General features: G+C 34.8%; 1 protein-coding gene across 5 annotated transcripts in view; it reads right to left on the bottom strand.

Moving 5' to 3' along the window:
- Positions 1-15,197, bottom strand: part of Diaph2 (diaphanous related formin 2) — an 890,957-nt gene that overhangs the window by 237,524 nt on the left and 638,236 nt on the right. For 4 of the 5 annotated variants that reach the window (XM_023704632.1, XM_023704633.1, XM_004644436.2 and 1 more), the window contains one exon: positions 5,589-5,753. In XM_023704632.1, the coding sequence (XP_023560400.1) occupies positions 5,589-5,753 (165 nt within the window). Of the gene's footprint in view, positions 1-5,399; positions 5,477-5,588; positions 5,754-15,197 lie in introns of those variants that run through there. The other variant, XM_023704635.1, reaches the window with a different exon arrangement.

Here is a 15,197-nt window from a genome sequence, read left to right as displayed (position 1 = left end):
AAAAGAAAAGAAAAGAAAAAGAAAAAAGAAAGAAATGAAGATGGCTGAGGACTAATACAGTGTTACTGATGTTGAAGACAAATGGACAGATTAAAAAAGACACAAAGATATCTAAGAACAAAAACAACAAGAATAAATAATGGTGTAAAAGTCCAGGATTACTTGATATCACTTAGTCTCCTCACAGTGAGACATTTCAGTGCTTATCTAAGAGTCCTAATCAAAGTGTATCAAATAAGCAGCCGCACAGATTTACTTTGTGCAACATTTTCTTTGAAGTTATCTCTATGCATCAGTTAACTTACAAAGCCTAGCTGGGAGTGGTAAAGCAACTCTGTAATTTAGCCCTTAGGCTGAGGTGTGGCGTTGTATTGTTGGGAGGCTGAGGCAGGACTACCATAACCTGGGCTGTGCAGTGAGTTCAAAGTTTGCCCAGACTCATTTCATTGACCTTCTCAGACCAAAAAGCTACAACTCTTGTTGCACAGGTCCTGCTTTACCTTGGTCTTAACCATCCAGTAGAAAAGTATGAAGACGAAATATGAGAAATAAAGCCATGCTGTTAAATTAAGCTGTGGGGGACTCAGGTCAATAATTTCTGACATTGCCAGTTAAACAGAAGACCCAATGCTATTATGGGCTACTGGACTCTTTTGGAATGTTTTGCTGAGTTTACACAGCTATAATATTCAGTAACGGAACTTAGGAAAAATGGGGTACACCGATGAATGTCCATTCTGTATCTGTGTATTCAAAGTGGTTGGGGTAGATGTATAGTTGCATTGTCTTAATGACTGGAATGATTTGTTCTAATGGTGTTTGTAAATAGGATCACAAGTCCGCATCTTGTACAGCAATTAACCACTAAGAAGAATATATGCAGTGTATTATTTGTTGAAACTGTACTTCCGATTTAATTTGAAACTCATTGCTATATGTTTATCAATAAAACTGTAGAAAAAAAATAAATACTTTTACATCTGCTGCATTTAAAAAAAAAAACAAAGTTTGCCCAGACTGTGAAAGAAGACATTGTCTCAAAGAATATAAATAAATAAATAAATAACCCAAAACCAAAACCAAAAATACTTTTTTTTTTTTTTTTTTGCAGATCCGGGGATTGAACTCAGACCCTTGTGCTTGCCAGGGAAGCATTTGTTCCACTGAGTCATCTCCCCAGCTCCCAAAAATACTTTTGAAGGCAAAAAAAAATCCTTTGAAAGTCTTAGTTTTATACTGCTAATATATAAGATATAGAATGAGGACACACACAACAAACATTTATTGAGTGACAATGTAATACATTCATTGAAAAGAAATAAAAAACAGAAAAGCCACGGAAACTGACAGATTTAAAACACAAAAAAGCATTTTCTATAACATATTTGGAGAGGTGAAAATTATTGAAGTACCTAAAACACTTTCCTAGATGCTAAAATTAATTTTATGCCGAAGCAAGTTATTGTATGGTGGTGAAATAGATAAGGTTCACTGCTTTTGAATATTCTATTCAAAATATCCTAAAAGAAAAAAATGCTTTTTGTGCAGTCAACTATTTGAACTAGGAGAATGATTGAAGCGTAAAGGAGAAAAAACAAAAAAAAAAAAGAGATTTAGACATTGCATAAACATGGAATTCAGTTTACTTATATAAGATATGTAACTTAAATTTAAGTATTACATTATTAACCTTGTCTATATTATATGCTAATGAGTGATTGATTGATTCTGGCTTTTTGAGACATGGTCTCATTAACTGTTCAGACTGGACTTGAATTTACTACATAGTCCAGGCTGGCCTTGAACTTGTGATGATCCTCATGACTCAGCCTCCTTGTGGAGTGCTTGCATTATAGCAGTGTGCCACCACATCCAATTATATGCTAATTTTAAAACTAGAGGGCTCGCCTGGCAAGGGCAGGGTCCTGAGTTCAATTCCTGGTACTGCGAATAAAAAAAGGAGTATGATTTTAAAACTGGGGAAATCTCATAAAAACCCTAAATAGAATGTCTAAGTTCTAAATTTTCAAATATTTCCAGTTATACATATCTATACCAGTACACTATACTTAATTTCTAATACCCTCAATATGTTCATTAGATGAGTATTTATATTATCTAATATGAATATTAATATTTAATAGAACAGCATCCCACAGAGGTTACCCATTTCTGTTTTCATTTGTTTGAACGTGATTATCTTAAAAATGGTCTTAATCCATTATAGCAATTCCATTGTTATTTCTGTTTTTCTCCATCTTGTCGATGACATCTTTCTCTTAGAAAGATTTTTTGGTATGTGCACTTTGTTTATGCTACACATGCCAAATAGATATCCCAACATGAAACTCTGAGTTCATTTTGAAGTAATTTTGGGTAGCACATGAATCAGAACTCTTATTTTCTTCTCAGCACTACTGGTATTTTATTGCTTCTATCTATAGTCCAATATGCTTTTAGTGCTAAGAACCCTGAGGCCAAACACACAAAGCACTAAGAAAATGGGAACTTCTGGCAGTTACAATTTTGTCTCTCTTTCAAGGTTCTTCCCTCCCCTGGGAGCATGAAATCACTTTAAGCTCACTATGAAACAGTAACATGGGGAGCAAAAGTGATTGACTGAAGTTGGTGATGTTGATTTAGGAGCGTTCCACTTACAGGTCAGCTGTAAAACCCTTAAATATGCTTGTCAAAGCCTTCGTGTTGAACTCCTATGGCTTTTTTCAGACTCTGCCCAAATGTCAAATTCTCTGTGAAGGCCTCCCTGGCCAAAACAGGCAGGTCTGCCTCTGAATTATTATTGTTCCTTGATATAGTACTATGATAGCAGTTAAGTGAACTACTCTGTACTTGTGTTTCTGTCCACTAATGGTTAGTCATACAAGTCTTTTCTGTTCTATGGACAAGAACATCATCAAAAATGAAGTTGGTTTTCAACAAATAACTGAAAGCCTGGTTAGATAACAGCTAATGAACATCCACATAGCATAGATTACAAAGTCTTTTCACATTTGGTAAGAAGACATGGCAATAATTATCATCTATATTTTATACATGAGGAAACTAATGCCCAGAGATTATATGACCAACCCCAGTTCCACACTGCTAATAAGTTGCACACCAAGTTCTCATGCCAATGAGTTGATATAAATTGGTAGAGAGAAGTCGTAGCAGCAGGATCATATAAGGCGAAAATGGCCATACTGGCCAGGACTGAATTAAGTATTTCAGAGTGGCTGTCACAATAGAAGACCCAGTTTCTGTTTCTGATACTTAATCTGAACAGGTTCTTAAGAAGCATAATTCACATTAAGCCAGACATAAGAATGTCAAATTTTTTTAATAATGAGAGGAAGGATTAATGATAAATTCTTTCTCTGTATTCAAGACACCTGGGCAGTGAAGTCAGTAGAGAGAAAAAGATATAATACATACTGCTCTGTCATTTCTGAAATTCTGACCATGACTCATAAACTGCTGAAGTGGAAATAACTTACAGAGATTGATACTCTAGATCTTTCATTTTACAAAAAAACAAAACTAAGCTAAAAACAACAAAAAATAAAGAAATCGGATCAATGACATACCTAAAGTCACAGAGTTTGTTAGTGGCAGTACAAGGACACAGAATTGAGTACTCTCCACAATAATGTCTGTACTTTTTTAAAACAAGTCATAAATGAAAGAAATACAATAGTTATTAGCAAGCTTCCTAAGCAGCTGGCTAACATGATTACCCATAGGCTGTAATATTATTATTCTTGACAGACGCTGTAATTTAGGAGAAATACACCACCTACTACAGTGTGCCTGGGCATTACCGAAGTAACAAGGCACATAATGTGGAAGAGAGTGTTTTAGCATTCAAATCATATTAAAACCAGGTAATTTTTAATGAAGCTATTTACTTCTATTATTTTTCATTTACTATTCTTGGATCATAGTTGAGCATGAGTAACTGAAAGTATGGAAAGTGAAACTACATATAAAAGAATGCTACTCTGTTTTTGTTACTGGAAACCTAAACAGATTTCCTTTCAGTGTTTAGGTATTCATAACATATTTACACCTTTTAACTTTTGAAAATGATCTGACTACTTTCTCTTAAGGTTCTTCTCTTGCCAATAAAATATACTGTAGTAATTATTGGTCAGCTAAAGTGTTAAATATGTCTTTGTTAAGGGCAAAGACCAAAAAGATTCTCAACAAAAATAAAAACCAATAATGGCATTTATGAAAGTTTTTGTGTAGCATCTATTACCAAAGTTGCTCACTTAACTATTGTGCTGTATATGACTGTGTTTAATAGATGAAAGCAATTTGGTTTTATGGAGGAAACATCACTGATTAAGATAGGGAATCTTATTTAACAAATAACTGCTTTGGGGAGAGAAACATATATCAACCTGCAATAAATTTGTTTACAAATTGATCTTCTTGCTGGAGATAATCACAAGAGCTTCTTTCAATTATGAGATTACAATTGCTCAATATGAAGTATTACACATATCTTTCTGTTTCTATCACAGTCACGGGCTGTGGTCTTCCTTTTCCTTTTTTGGGGTTCAGAGGAAATATATTAGCACAACATTTATACTTTGGGGTTTTGTTTTGTTTTGATTTTTATATATATAGGGTCTCGCTGCATACTCCAAGCTGGCTTTGAATACTCAAAGTACCATCTCAGGTGCTTCACCTTCCAAGTTCTGAGACTACAGACCTGCACCACCATGCCTGGCAACACAGCACTCAGACAACAAAGCCTTTCCTTCATCATAGGATTCTAATTTGTACCTTAACTATCCACCACCAATTGATGCTAATGTTTAGTGTTATTTCCAAGAATTATAGTTGAAAATGCTAATGTTTAGTGTTATTTCAACGAATTATTTGAGTGGATGGCATGTTTGGTGTCTTATAGTTTTCACAATGTGAGCTATTAAAGTTCATTTATATAGTTCTATTTCAAATCAGTTTCTCACTTAGGCTACAAAAGATACTTGGCCAAAGCAAAGAATATTGGCAATGCATGCAATCTGAACAGTGTGGTAGGCTGGTGCAGAAGAACTGAAAGTTTGAGCCCAGTTGTATACTTAGTGACTTAGTGAGAACACATTTCAGAAAAAATGTATAAAAGGTCTGGGGATGTGTCTCAGCATGAAGTCCCATTGTTGCATGCCTAGTCCTACCACCAAAACAAAAAAAGGAAAGAAAGTTGTTCATAAACCACTACATTTTAATATACCAAGTAAAAGATAATTTTACATATTAATGTTAAAGTAGGTGAAATTATATTAGACTCTATCAAATTGGGCATACTTAAATACAAATTCACTTATTTTCTATAAAATTTTGGCACACTATCCTAAAGTTCCATTGTATAACTGAAGTTGAAGACAGTTCACTTGGGTATCCATTACACACTAAGCCAGCAACCAATTTTTATCAATATCACAGGTACAAAATTTGTCAATGCCTGTGACAAGAAAATAAAGTGAAATTAATGTGTCAATAGTTACACAAAATATCACAAGAAATTTAAAAATAAAAGCAATAGGACTTACAATGCTACAAACTCTATTACTCACCAGAAACAGAGTTCGGAAGTTGCTGAGATCACCAAAAAATTCTTCTATGCTTACTGTCTTAGAGTCAAATATGAAGTATTCTCCAAGATTCTCATACAGCTTGATCATGTTGTTGTGCATGGTGGACAGTTTTTCATATTGGTCTCTGGCACTCTTTGTAAAGCTGTAGCTTTGTGTTAAGGAGCATGATCCAATAGTACTTCAGAGGCAATCACTAGATGTTACAATTGAATTATATCATCAATCCTGTAAATTAATTTGTAACCCACAAACACTGTACAGTGCAGAATTTTTCTAGGGCTGCCACTATAAAGTATGAAAAACTGGGTGGCTCCAACAATATATATTTATTTTCTTACAAATCTAAAGGCCAGAATTCTGAGATCAAGCTTTTGGCATGTTTGGTGTCTTATGAAGCCTTTCTCCTTGGCTTGCAGATGGCTACCCTCTTGCTATGTCCTCACAGTCATCACTCTGTGTTATTCATGTCTATTCTCCTCCTATAAGGGAAAACAGTCACACTGCATTAGGGCACATCCTAAAAAGCTCCTTTCATTTTAATTACATATTCAAAATCCCTACTGCCTAGCACTCACTTTCTGAGGCACTGGATAGTTAGGACTGCAACGAATTATTTGAGTGGATGGGCACAGAATTCAGTACACAAACTTCTGAGGTCATATTAGTGAGTTTGAAAAATGTTTCAAATAGGCAGAACTAATTAAAGTATAAACATGTGAGACATGTTTGGTACAACATGTTTGCTAAAGTTAATCAAATAAGTTTATATAGCACAAAATACACTTCATATATTTTTATGAATAACCTAAGGTAAAAACAAACAGGAATAAAAAATTAGAAATTTAAGACATGTTCTGTCTGTCTGTCTGCTCTCCCACATGAAAGAAAAAGAAAGGGAGACACTAGAAGTAATATTGACAGGGTTCAGAATATACTCTCACAAAATACAGTACTTTGGTATTACTTTCTGAACTTCCCTTCACCTTTGAAGCAGCCAGAGAAGAATTTTCTGATGTGCCTCTAAATCCAGTAATCATACTCTCCATCTAGAACTGTACATCCCATAACTGGAAGAGCAGGGTTGTAGTGACTTTTTGTGGTATTTTGACACAGAGCAGAACCTGTACAAATACAATTACTAAATTTCTCCCACTTCCTATCCTAGTTATTCAATCATACTCCCTCATGATGGCTCCTTTTATTTGGAGCTTCGGTGTTCCATGTCTCATAAAATTTATATTCCATTATTTTGTAATCTTTTTATTAATCTATCATTTTTATAGAAGTCTCAGCCATGAACCTAGGCAGGGTAAGGCAAAAAAAAAAAAAAAAAAAAAGCAAAGCCCTGAAATTCAGCAGTTAGTATTGTGAATATTTTGGAGCAATGCCTTCCAGTTTTTCTTCTGTAGCTAATAACTTTTGATTGTTAATTGAAAAGAACATTTCAGAGAAAGACAAATAGACTAACCATGAATAGAGAAGAAAACCAGATCAATAATTTAAAATTCAAGTCAAATGCATTAAAATTGCTAATGATCAGAGTAAAATTTATGTGCAGATGGAAAAGTAATAGACTTGGAATTGTGAAAGGAGGCTAATGGTATTATAGGCAGCTAAATTAGACAGAAATTAACATGAAGTCAGAAAGGGACTGCACTGTCAAGGAAGACAGCAGAAAGAATAAAGACAACAGAATGGTGAATGGAAGTGCATCAGAAGAAGTCCAGGCCTCAAGATATAAATGCAATGGCCAGGCCTACAGGCCTCCCTAAGGCATAAAAAGTTACTTGGCATTGTACTGTAATTAAAAACACTTGGTCCAGGAAGTGGACCTGGGTATCAGTCAGTCACCCAGGTGGGTGACCAGAGTATCAGACCCATGCATTCCCCCAAATGCCTTTGCTCTTTTGTTTTCTTTTTGGTGGAACAGGGGATTGAACTCAGGCCCTTGAGCTTGCCAGGGAAGCGCTTATTCCACTGAGCCATCTCCCTGGCCCCCTCTTGCCTTTGCTCTTTCCATGTACCCTTGCTCTGTGACCGTTTTCATTATAGGACTAATGTTAGCTAAGCAGTTTTCCTTGTAATCTTATAGACTATAGTTTCACCCATGTTTTACCCACACTATGACTTTGCCATATAAATTACAAAAGGCCTCATTGGCAACTCATTTCCAGGACCTGGCTGTCTCTCAGGATCTATTTCTATTCCTCAATAAAACTTTCCTGCTTTTAAATTTTTGTCCTTTGGAATTCACTCTTTGATTTCAGGGCACACTAATTTTCGGTGTATTTGACATCTAGCAGGTTAGGATTCATATTTTCCATCTATTTCAATAGTACGGTGGCCCAGGAGGTGGCTCAGTTGAATAAGCACTTCCCTGGTAAGTGCAAGGGCCTGGGTTCAATCCCCAGTTCTGCAAAAAGAAAAAAAAAGATGTAAAAGGCAATTAAGGAAGGATGGAGCATCAATAGTACAATATATGCTATACTATTTTGAAATTCAGTATAGCATATTAATATTTTGTGGAAGAATTATTCAAAAACAGGAACTGAGGGTCTGGAGAAATAGCTTGGCGATCTACGTGCCTGGCTAAGCAAGCACAAGGACCCAGATTTGACCCGCAGTACCACATGCCATGCCAGCCCCAGAACCCCAGGCGTGCCATGCTGGCCAACAAAACTGGGTGTGGGGGTGTACACCTATAATCCCAGCATTGGGGAGACTGAGACAGGAGGATCACTACCAGTCCAAGCTGTGTAGCGAGACCCTATACCAAATAAATAAATAAATAAATTAATTAATTAATTAATTTAAAAAAATCAGTAACTGAGAAATTGTGCCTTGAAATACTTGGATTTCATATGCCTTTCTGAATTATTCAGTGTGTTTCATTGTAACTGGAAGCCAAATTTATTTTCTATGGGAACACAGCTCTAGTTTTACAATAAAGTGGATGTGGAAGTCAGACCATTTCTGGATAATTACTTTGCAGCTGACATTTATGAAATGCACCATGGTTTTAAAAATGAGATGCCACCACCTATGTTCTCTTCTTTATGCTACTTAACTATTAGCATTCATATTAGCAGCACAACAAGCTTTTCTCTGTTAACAAGTGACATTAAAATCTTTCAACCTTCAAGTTCATGTTGATATTAATAGACCTGAAAGAATTAATAGAATTCGGACAGCTTCTACTTCTTATTCTCAAAAGAGTAAGTAATGATTCATGTGCATTCTGATCGTTTTAGCTTTGAGACTATCACCATATATTTTTGCTTGTTAAGAATATGTTAATCCTGGTTATATACAGCAGAAATGCTACAGTACTTTCAATTTCTAGTGGAGAATGGGGTATGGCAGACCCCTGGTAGGGACTTGCTAGGCTCAAGCACACTGTGAGGTAACTTACTTATAATTTATTAGCAATGCAAATTATTGAACTGAATATTTCAGAAAATTCAACATATATAAAACACAAAGAAAAAGCAAAAGATAACAAAAAAGGTAAAAAGGTTTGTTTCCCATTTATCCTAACACAATTTTTCACCAGACAAAACATGTTCATGTAGTAACACATCTCATAAATTTGTGTTTTTAGCAAAAAATAAAATAAAATAAAATAAACGGTTTCACAAATTCTGTATGTATATCACAGTGCAGAAATTAGAAAAAAAATCTAGGAATGGGTCATCTTTGAAATAAAAAATGCAAAGTAACACAGTCTACAAGCCCTTCACTTACCTTTAAAGTTATAACCTTGTACAAAGGATAGATGGCATGAGTCAGCACTGAAATGGCTCAGCACTGCGACCAAGTCACTGAAGTTCCAATGTATGGCGTGATAATATCGCTCTTTTTCAGTCCCTTATTTCACTTAGGAGATTTTTATTTTACTTTTTGAGGAGTTATTAAATGGAAGATACTGGTTAGCTCTCTGCTAAACGCTGTGATTGGTACAAACATCCTTAAAGCCTTAATCTGTACCCTGAAGAAACTGATAATCTGATGTTATAAATAACTTTACCATTATCAATTTGCATTTCATCATTTAAAATTCACAGCATGCTTGTCCTTTCATTCCATTCTGTATTTTTGAAACAACCTTTTCATAAAGGCAGAAAAATAATAGTATGTAAATTTTATTGTTGTGGAAACTACATAAAAGGTACTCATCCATCTAGGATTAGAATATAAATATTATGATAGTTCCTGGCATGATACCCTGCTCTTTTCATATGGTAGAAATGTATTGTTTACAATGACAATGACCTTCACATCAATTTCATTTTAGTGCTATATATGTAATAGTGCATATATTTATCAGTACAATGACAGTCAGTTTAAATTAAATTTGCATCTTTATATCTGGAAGTTGCTTTGGTAGATACTTTAGTAGATATAATTGTTAATTTTGTAAGTCAAATTTGACTAGGTTAAAGAATACTCAATTGTTAAAACATTATTCTAGGTGGGTCTCTAGGGGTTTTACTGAAAGATAGTTGCATTTGAATGGGTGGAATGAGTAAGGAAGATCAGGCTCAAAATTGTGGGGTGCCATCATCCAATCTGCTGAGAGCTCAAATAGAAAAACAACAAAAAAGGTAGAAAAAGGGCAGAAGTTTTCTCTCTAAAATCTTGGATATCCATCTTCTCCCACTTTGGGCTATGGCCATTTTTTTTGTATTTTGGTCCTGCTAACTTGAAAATTTCAGCTTCAAGACCTCAGCCCAGTTGGAAAAAAAATATTTTTGTGGGCTCTCAGACTATAGTAAGCCCAGGGTGGTTTCTTTTCAGTGTGAAAATTGATTTGGTCACTCCTTTCCTACTTGGAAAAGGTCTTTAACAAACTGGGAATAGACCATATTTTCACCTATTAAATAGGCTCTGCCCAAGAAGGCATCATTATCGTTCTGTAGGTGGAATATCTTCCCCACCTATCAAACCAAGAGGACATTACGGATTACTGAATTCTACAGATTTTCACCACAGAAAAGGACATAAATATTCCCAGTTCCAAACTATAGTGTACCTCTCTCCCTACAGTATCCCCGCTCTATTTTTGTAGATCTCCATCTACATCACCATATAGGAAATATATGCATGTTTCTTATTGATGAACATTTTATTTATCTAACATAGTAGAGAATAGAAATTAAGAATATACTTTCAGCCGGGGAGATGGCTCGGTAGGATAAGCACTTGACTGACAAACTCAAGGATCTGAGTTCAATCCCCGGTTCCACAAAAAAAAAAAAAAAAAAAAAAAAAATTTTCAAAGAAGTCAGTCTTCAAAGCATGCAGTAGGATGTTTAATAAATAATTTATTATGAAATATATTTTATGAACTACTACTTGGTGAATGACTGAGAGTTTTGATTCCAGAAATCAAATGTAATTTTCTTATACAGACACAAGGTATCTTTTACATACCTTTTATGTAATGTATTCTATTCCCTAGTATAAGTAGGCATTTCTGTACCTGGACAGTATCTATATAAAAGGAAGAGAAAGATTGTTTCATCCATAGATTTGAACTGGTCTGCTGTAATCCTTACTTGAAATTATTTAAAACTAGGTGGAATTGAGACCTTAGGAAACGTATTGCAGATTACTCTGATTAACTAGACTAGGCCAGTCAGTCTTCCTTTAGCTGTATGTAGAAAGCACTGAAAGGAAAGCCACATTTAGAGAGCAACAGGGAGGTTGAACGTGGGCACACTCTATATCTGCTGCTAGGACTTCTCCTGACATTGCTTTATGAAGAAGTACCGTTACTCATAGCAAAAAAAGGAATTTACTCCAGAATACCTGGTTTTCCTTTGCTTGGTGCTGCATAAGTTACAATGACTACGATGACGTCAAAGAATAAGGCACTCTGGGGAGGATGATTACTCTGTACTGGGTTATTATAGGTGGCTAAGTGAGACAGAAATTAACATACAGTCAAAGAGGGATTGAACTCTTAAGAGGTTCAGTGCAGAAGATGGAAATACACCAAAATTGTGGCTGGAGAACAATCTGAAGAAAGGCAGACCTCAAGTTGGAGACAAAATATCCATGGCTGCATGCCTCTCTGGGGATAAACAGCAACTTGACATTCTACTACAGCTAGCACCACCTGCTCCAGTGTGGCCAGTTAGGCATCAGAAACATAGGTAGGTGACCAAAACATCTGGGTCCATCCCTTCCCAAAATGTTACTGTTCTTATCCTTGCCCTGTGGCTCATTTCTCTTGAATCAGTACCAGCTCAGTAACTAGCTACTTGCAATCCTATACATTGGTTATAGTTTGACCTATGTTGTACGCACATTATGGTTTGCTGTACAAATTATCTCTGACAAAGAGCATTGAGGGCCCTGAAAACCCAGGAGCTATTCTGCTTTTTTCCAATAAACCCCTCCAAACTTCCTCATTTAGTTTATTATTTCATTCCAAAATGTTGTGAGACAACAAAGTTAGCACATGTGACACCTAATGAGTGGGGAGCTATTTTCTCCTCTGTCAGGACCACTGTGGACAATGATTGTTTTCCATCTGCTCAAACAATTTAGGAAGTCCTTGATATTTAGAGAGACAAATCCTGCTGAAACAATGAACTTTCAAAATGAGAGAAATTCTTCGTAATTCATACTCTAAAATTAACCAGTACAGTGCTGAAGTGTGGTATATCTAATACATAAAATCTGATCAAATATGGAGGAACAATTGAGAAAATTTTTCCTTTTACTACTCAACTTTCAAATTTCTTGCTCTACAAAGACTAGTATTTTTGCCTTTTTAGGCATGAAAGTCATGTAAGATAACTGTGAACTAAAATCATATCACCTTCTCTATAACAGAAGTCTTCTGCGTATGGCTTATAAACTGCAATGTGTATAGCATTTAAAAATAGTAGCAGGTCAAAAATTAAACTCTTGCAAGTATAATTAATTTGAAACCAAATGGGTCTCAATCATAAATCTATAAATTTAATTTACAAAATACACACATTAGGTCTTACACAGTATTTTATATTATCTCACTGAGAACATGACTCAGGGAAACAGCAATCACAGTTAACTGGCTATTTACACATTAAGTAGAACTGTCTGAAGTTTTTATCATCTATGTTTATGTGATTACACATAAGCTTATAGATTATATTCCTTAGTAATATAGTAAGCATGAAGCACTTAAAATTGAAAAAGAAATAGTTATCATTGTTTGGTAGTCCAGTACCCAATAGAAAGTAAAAGACTGTCTTCACACTTTTATGTGCATTTTATATTGTTTTCAGCTATTTTAGGCATCTATACCTACATGGCCATCAGCTAGTAGAAAGTGAAAGAGTAACTCTTGCTCTCTAATTGACAAAATAGCAATACTTTATCAAATATTAGGTGGAGAAAGCTGTTTCAAATTTTATTTCACTTTTATGTAAATAATCATGGTTATTACCTAAAACTGCTACATTAGAACTTGAATAAATCTTAGCAGAGCACTGAAGATAAAGAGGTTTCTATCACACAGCTAACTGAGTCAAATCTGTTAAAAATTTCTTATCTTCATAGGCAGTACATTAATTTCTTAAAATTTTGATAAAAAATTAAAATATTAAATATCATTATGCTGGATTTTTAAAGAACACATAAAAAGTCAACTTGGGATCCACTTAACCTTCACATAGGCTGGAGTTAGCAACATGACATAATTACCTATTTAAATAAAAGAAAGTCACAAATGTATAATCTACTGAAAATTTAGAGACATCATTTGTGGTTTCTGTAACTTGTCAAAAAGTTTCTCCTAAATGTAAAAAAATAAAATATGACCATTTTCCATTAAATTTGAATAATTTTAGTTAGAAATTAAAATTTCAAAGAAATATCTTTGTAACTATGGTTAAGGCTCTAAACTAGCTGAAATTTACTTACAAACTATAGATTATTTGGCGACTATGCCTTCAACATATTTAAAAATGCAAACTATTAACAAGGACAATAGAGAAGGCAGTTGAGTTCAAGGTAGTGCTTTACAATAGTTCAAAACATAGACCAAAATATCTTTGAAAAATGATGTTACAAAACTGAAGCATAAGACAACCAAATAATATAACAAAGATAGCCTAGTTGATGATTTTGGAGCAAAGTCTACAGTTTTTCACATATAGGAGGCATTTATGGTACCACAGAGATGAAAATAGTTTTCCATGATCCCACCTTTCTCTATGTAGCCTGAATCAGGTGGAATAAAGGGAACGGTTTCAAATTAACCTCCAGGTAAAGACAGAGATATAACGATCATCAGGGAGGTAAAAAGTCCACTCAGCACTCCTCCTGTTCCTACCGCCATTCTATATTGGCTTGTTTGCATCTGTGAAATCAGTTTTTCATCCTTCTTTCGAAAATGGTCTAGCTTAGTATACAGAGAAACCTCACAGAGTGATTTTTTCTGTCACTTATTCAAACACCTTGACTAAATATCCATTATATGCTGGATATCTTATAGGTGCTGATGATACAGTAGCAAATTTTTAGACAAGGTCACTGCTTTGCTGGGAGATAAATTTGGTGAGGAAAGCAATAAATACAAAACACTTCTAAAACTGCATTTGAAAAGTGTGACAGAAATTATATGTTGTCGTATAACTACATATTTGGCAGATGTAATAGACTTGCAGGAGATAGGAGTGGGGCAGGGGTCCAGCAATCTCTCTTAAAACTGCTCCCTATAGAGGAAATGCTGAGGAATGGAGCACTGGGGAGAGGGAAAGAGAGCTTGGGAGGAAATTACAGACTGTGTTAATACAAAGAAGACGAAAAAGACTGGACATCATGCTGGAGCCCCTGGACTAAGTGGGAGACAGGAGGGAAATGATTTCAGAAGCAAATAGGGGATCAGATTATGCAGGTCAAATAAATAAGCACTTTGAAATTTTTCCTAAGGAATAATACACTGAAGCATTCTAAACAGGGAAGCAACAGAATCAGATTTTCTTCACTCAGCAGCATTAAGAAATGCTACCTAAATTAAAACACCCACCACAAAAATATCCTAGGCTAATGAAATCTAAAGTACTGTCCATATGATAGTAAGTGTACTAATTAGTACATAATCACTGAAGAGTATATATTATACAAATATAATTGAAGTATATTTGATAAATTATCAAAAATGTTATAAAGAATGAAACGCAGTGAAAAAGCAGGTGTGAGGGAATATGTAACTACCAAGATTGACACATAAATAGTTGTATTTAGAGAAACATAAAAGTTATGAGCATAAATTTTTAAGATTAATGTATATATTTTGGAATGTCGGTATCAGTTAATATTCATAGTGTGCATATACGAGAATTAGATCGAGTCATAGCTCTAGTCCTACCTCACATCAGCTCTCAGGAACATTTACCATGTGCAAAATCTATATAAGAAACTTATAGGGATTAAAGAAGGCCAAAGTCAAGTCATACAACATGGCACTTAATGCCCTCCAAAGTTTTATCAGATAGGGAAATAACTATAGAGCAGCAGTAACACAAACCTATGTTTACTGAACTCTTAGAAAGATCCAGGCATTAAATTAAAGGTGCAAAAGCATGTTCT

Source organism: Octodon degus, unplaced genomic scaffold (assembly GCF_000260255.1).
Source record: "Octodon degus isolate 3935 unplaced genomic scaffold, OctDeg1.0 scaffold00198, whole genome shotgun sequence".
In the NCBI taxonomy this organism is placed as follows: domain Eukaryota; kingdom Metazoa; phylum Chordata; class Mammalia; order Rodentia; family Octodontidae; genus Octodon; species Octodon degus.
This window is presented reverse-complemented; position numbering and strand designations above follow the sequence as displayed.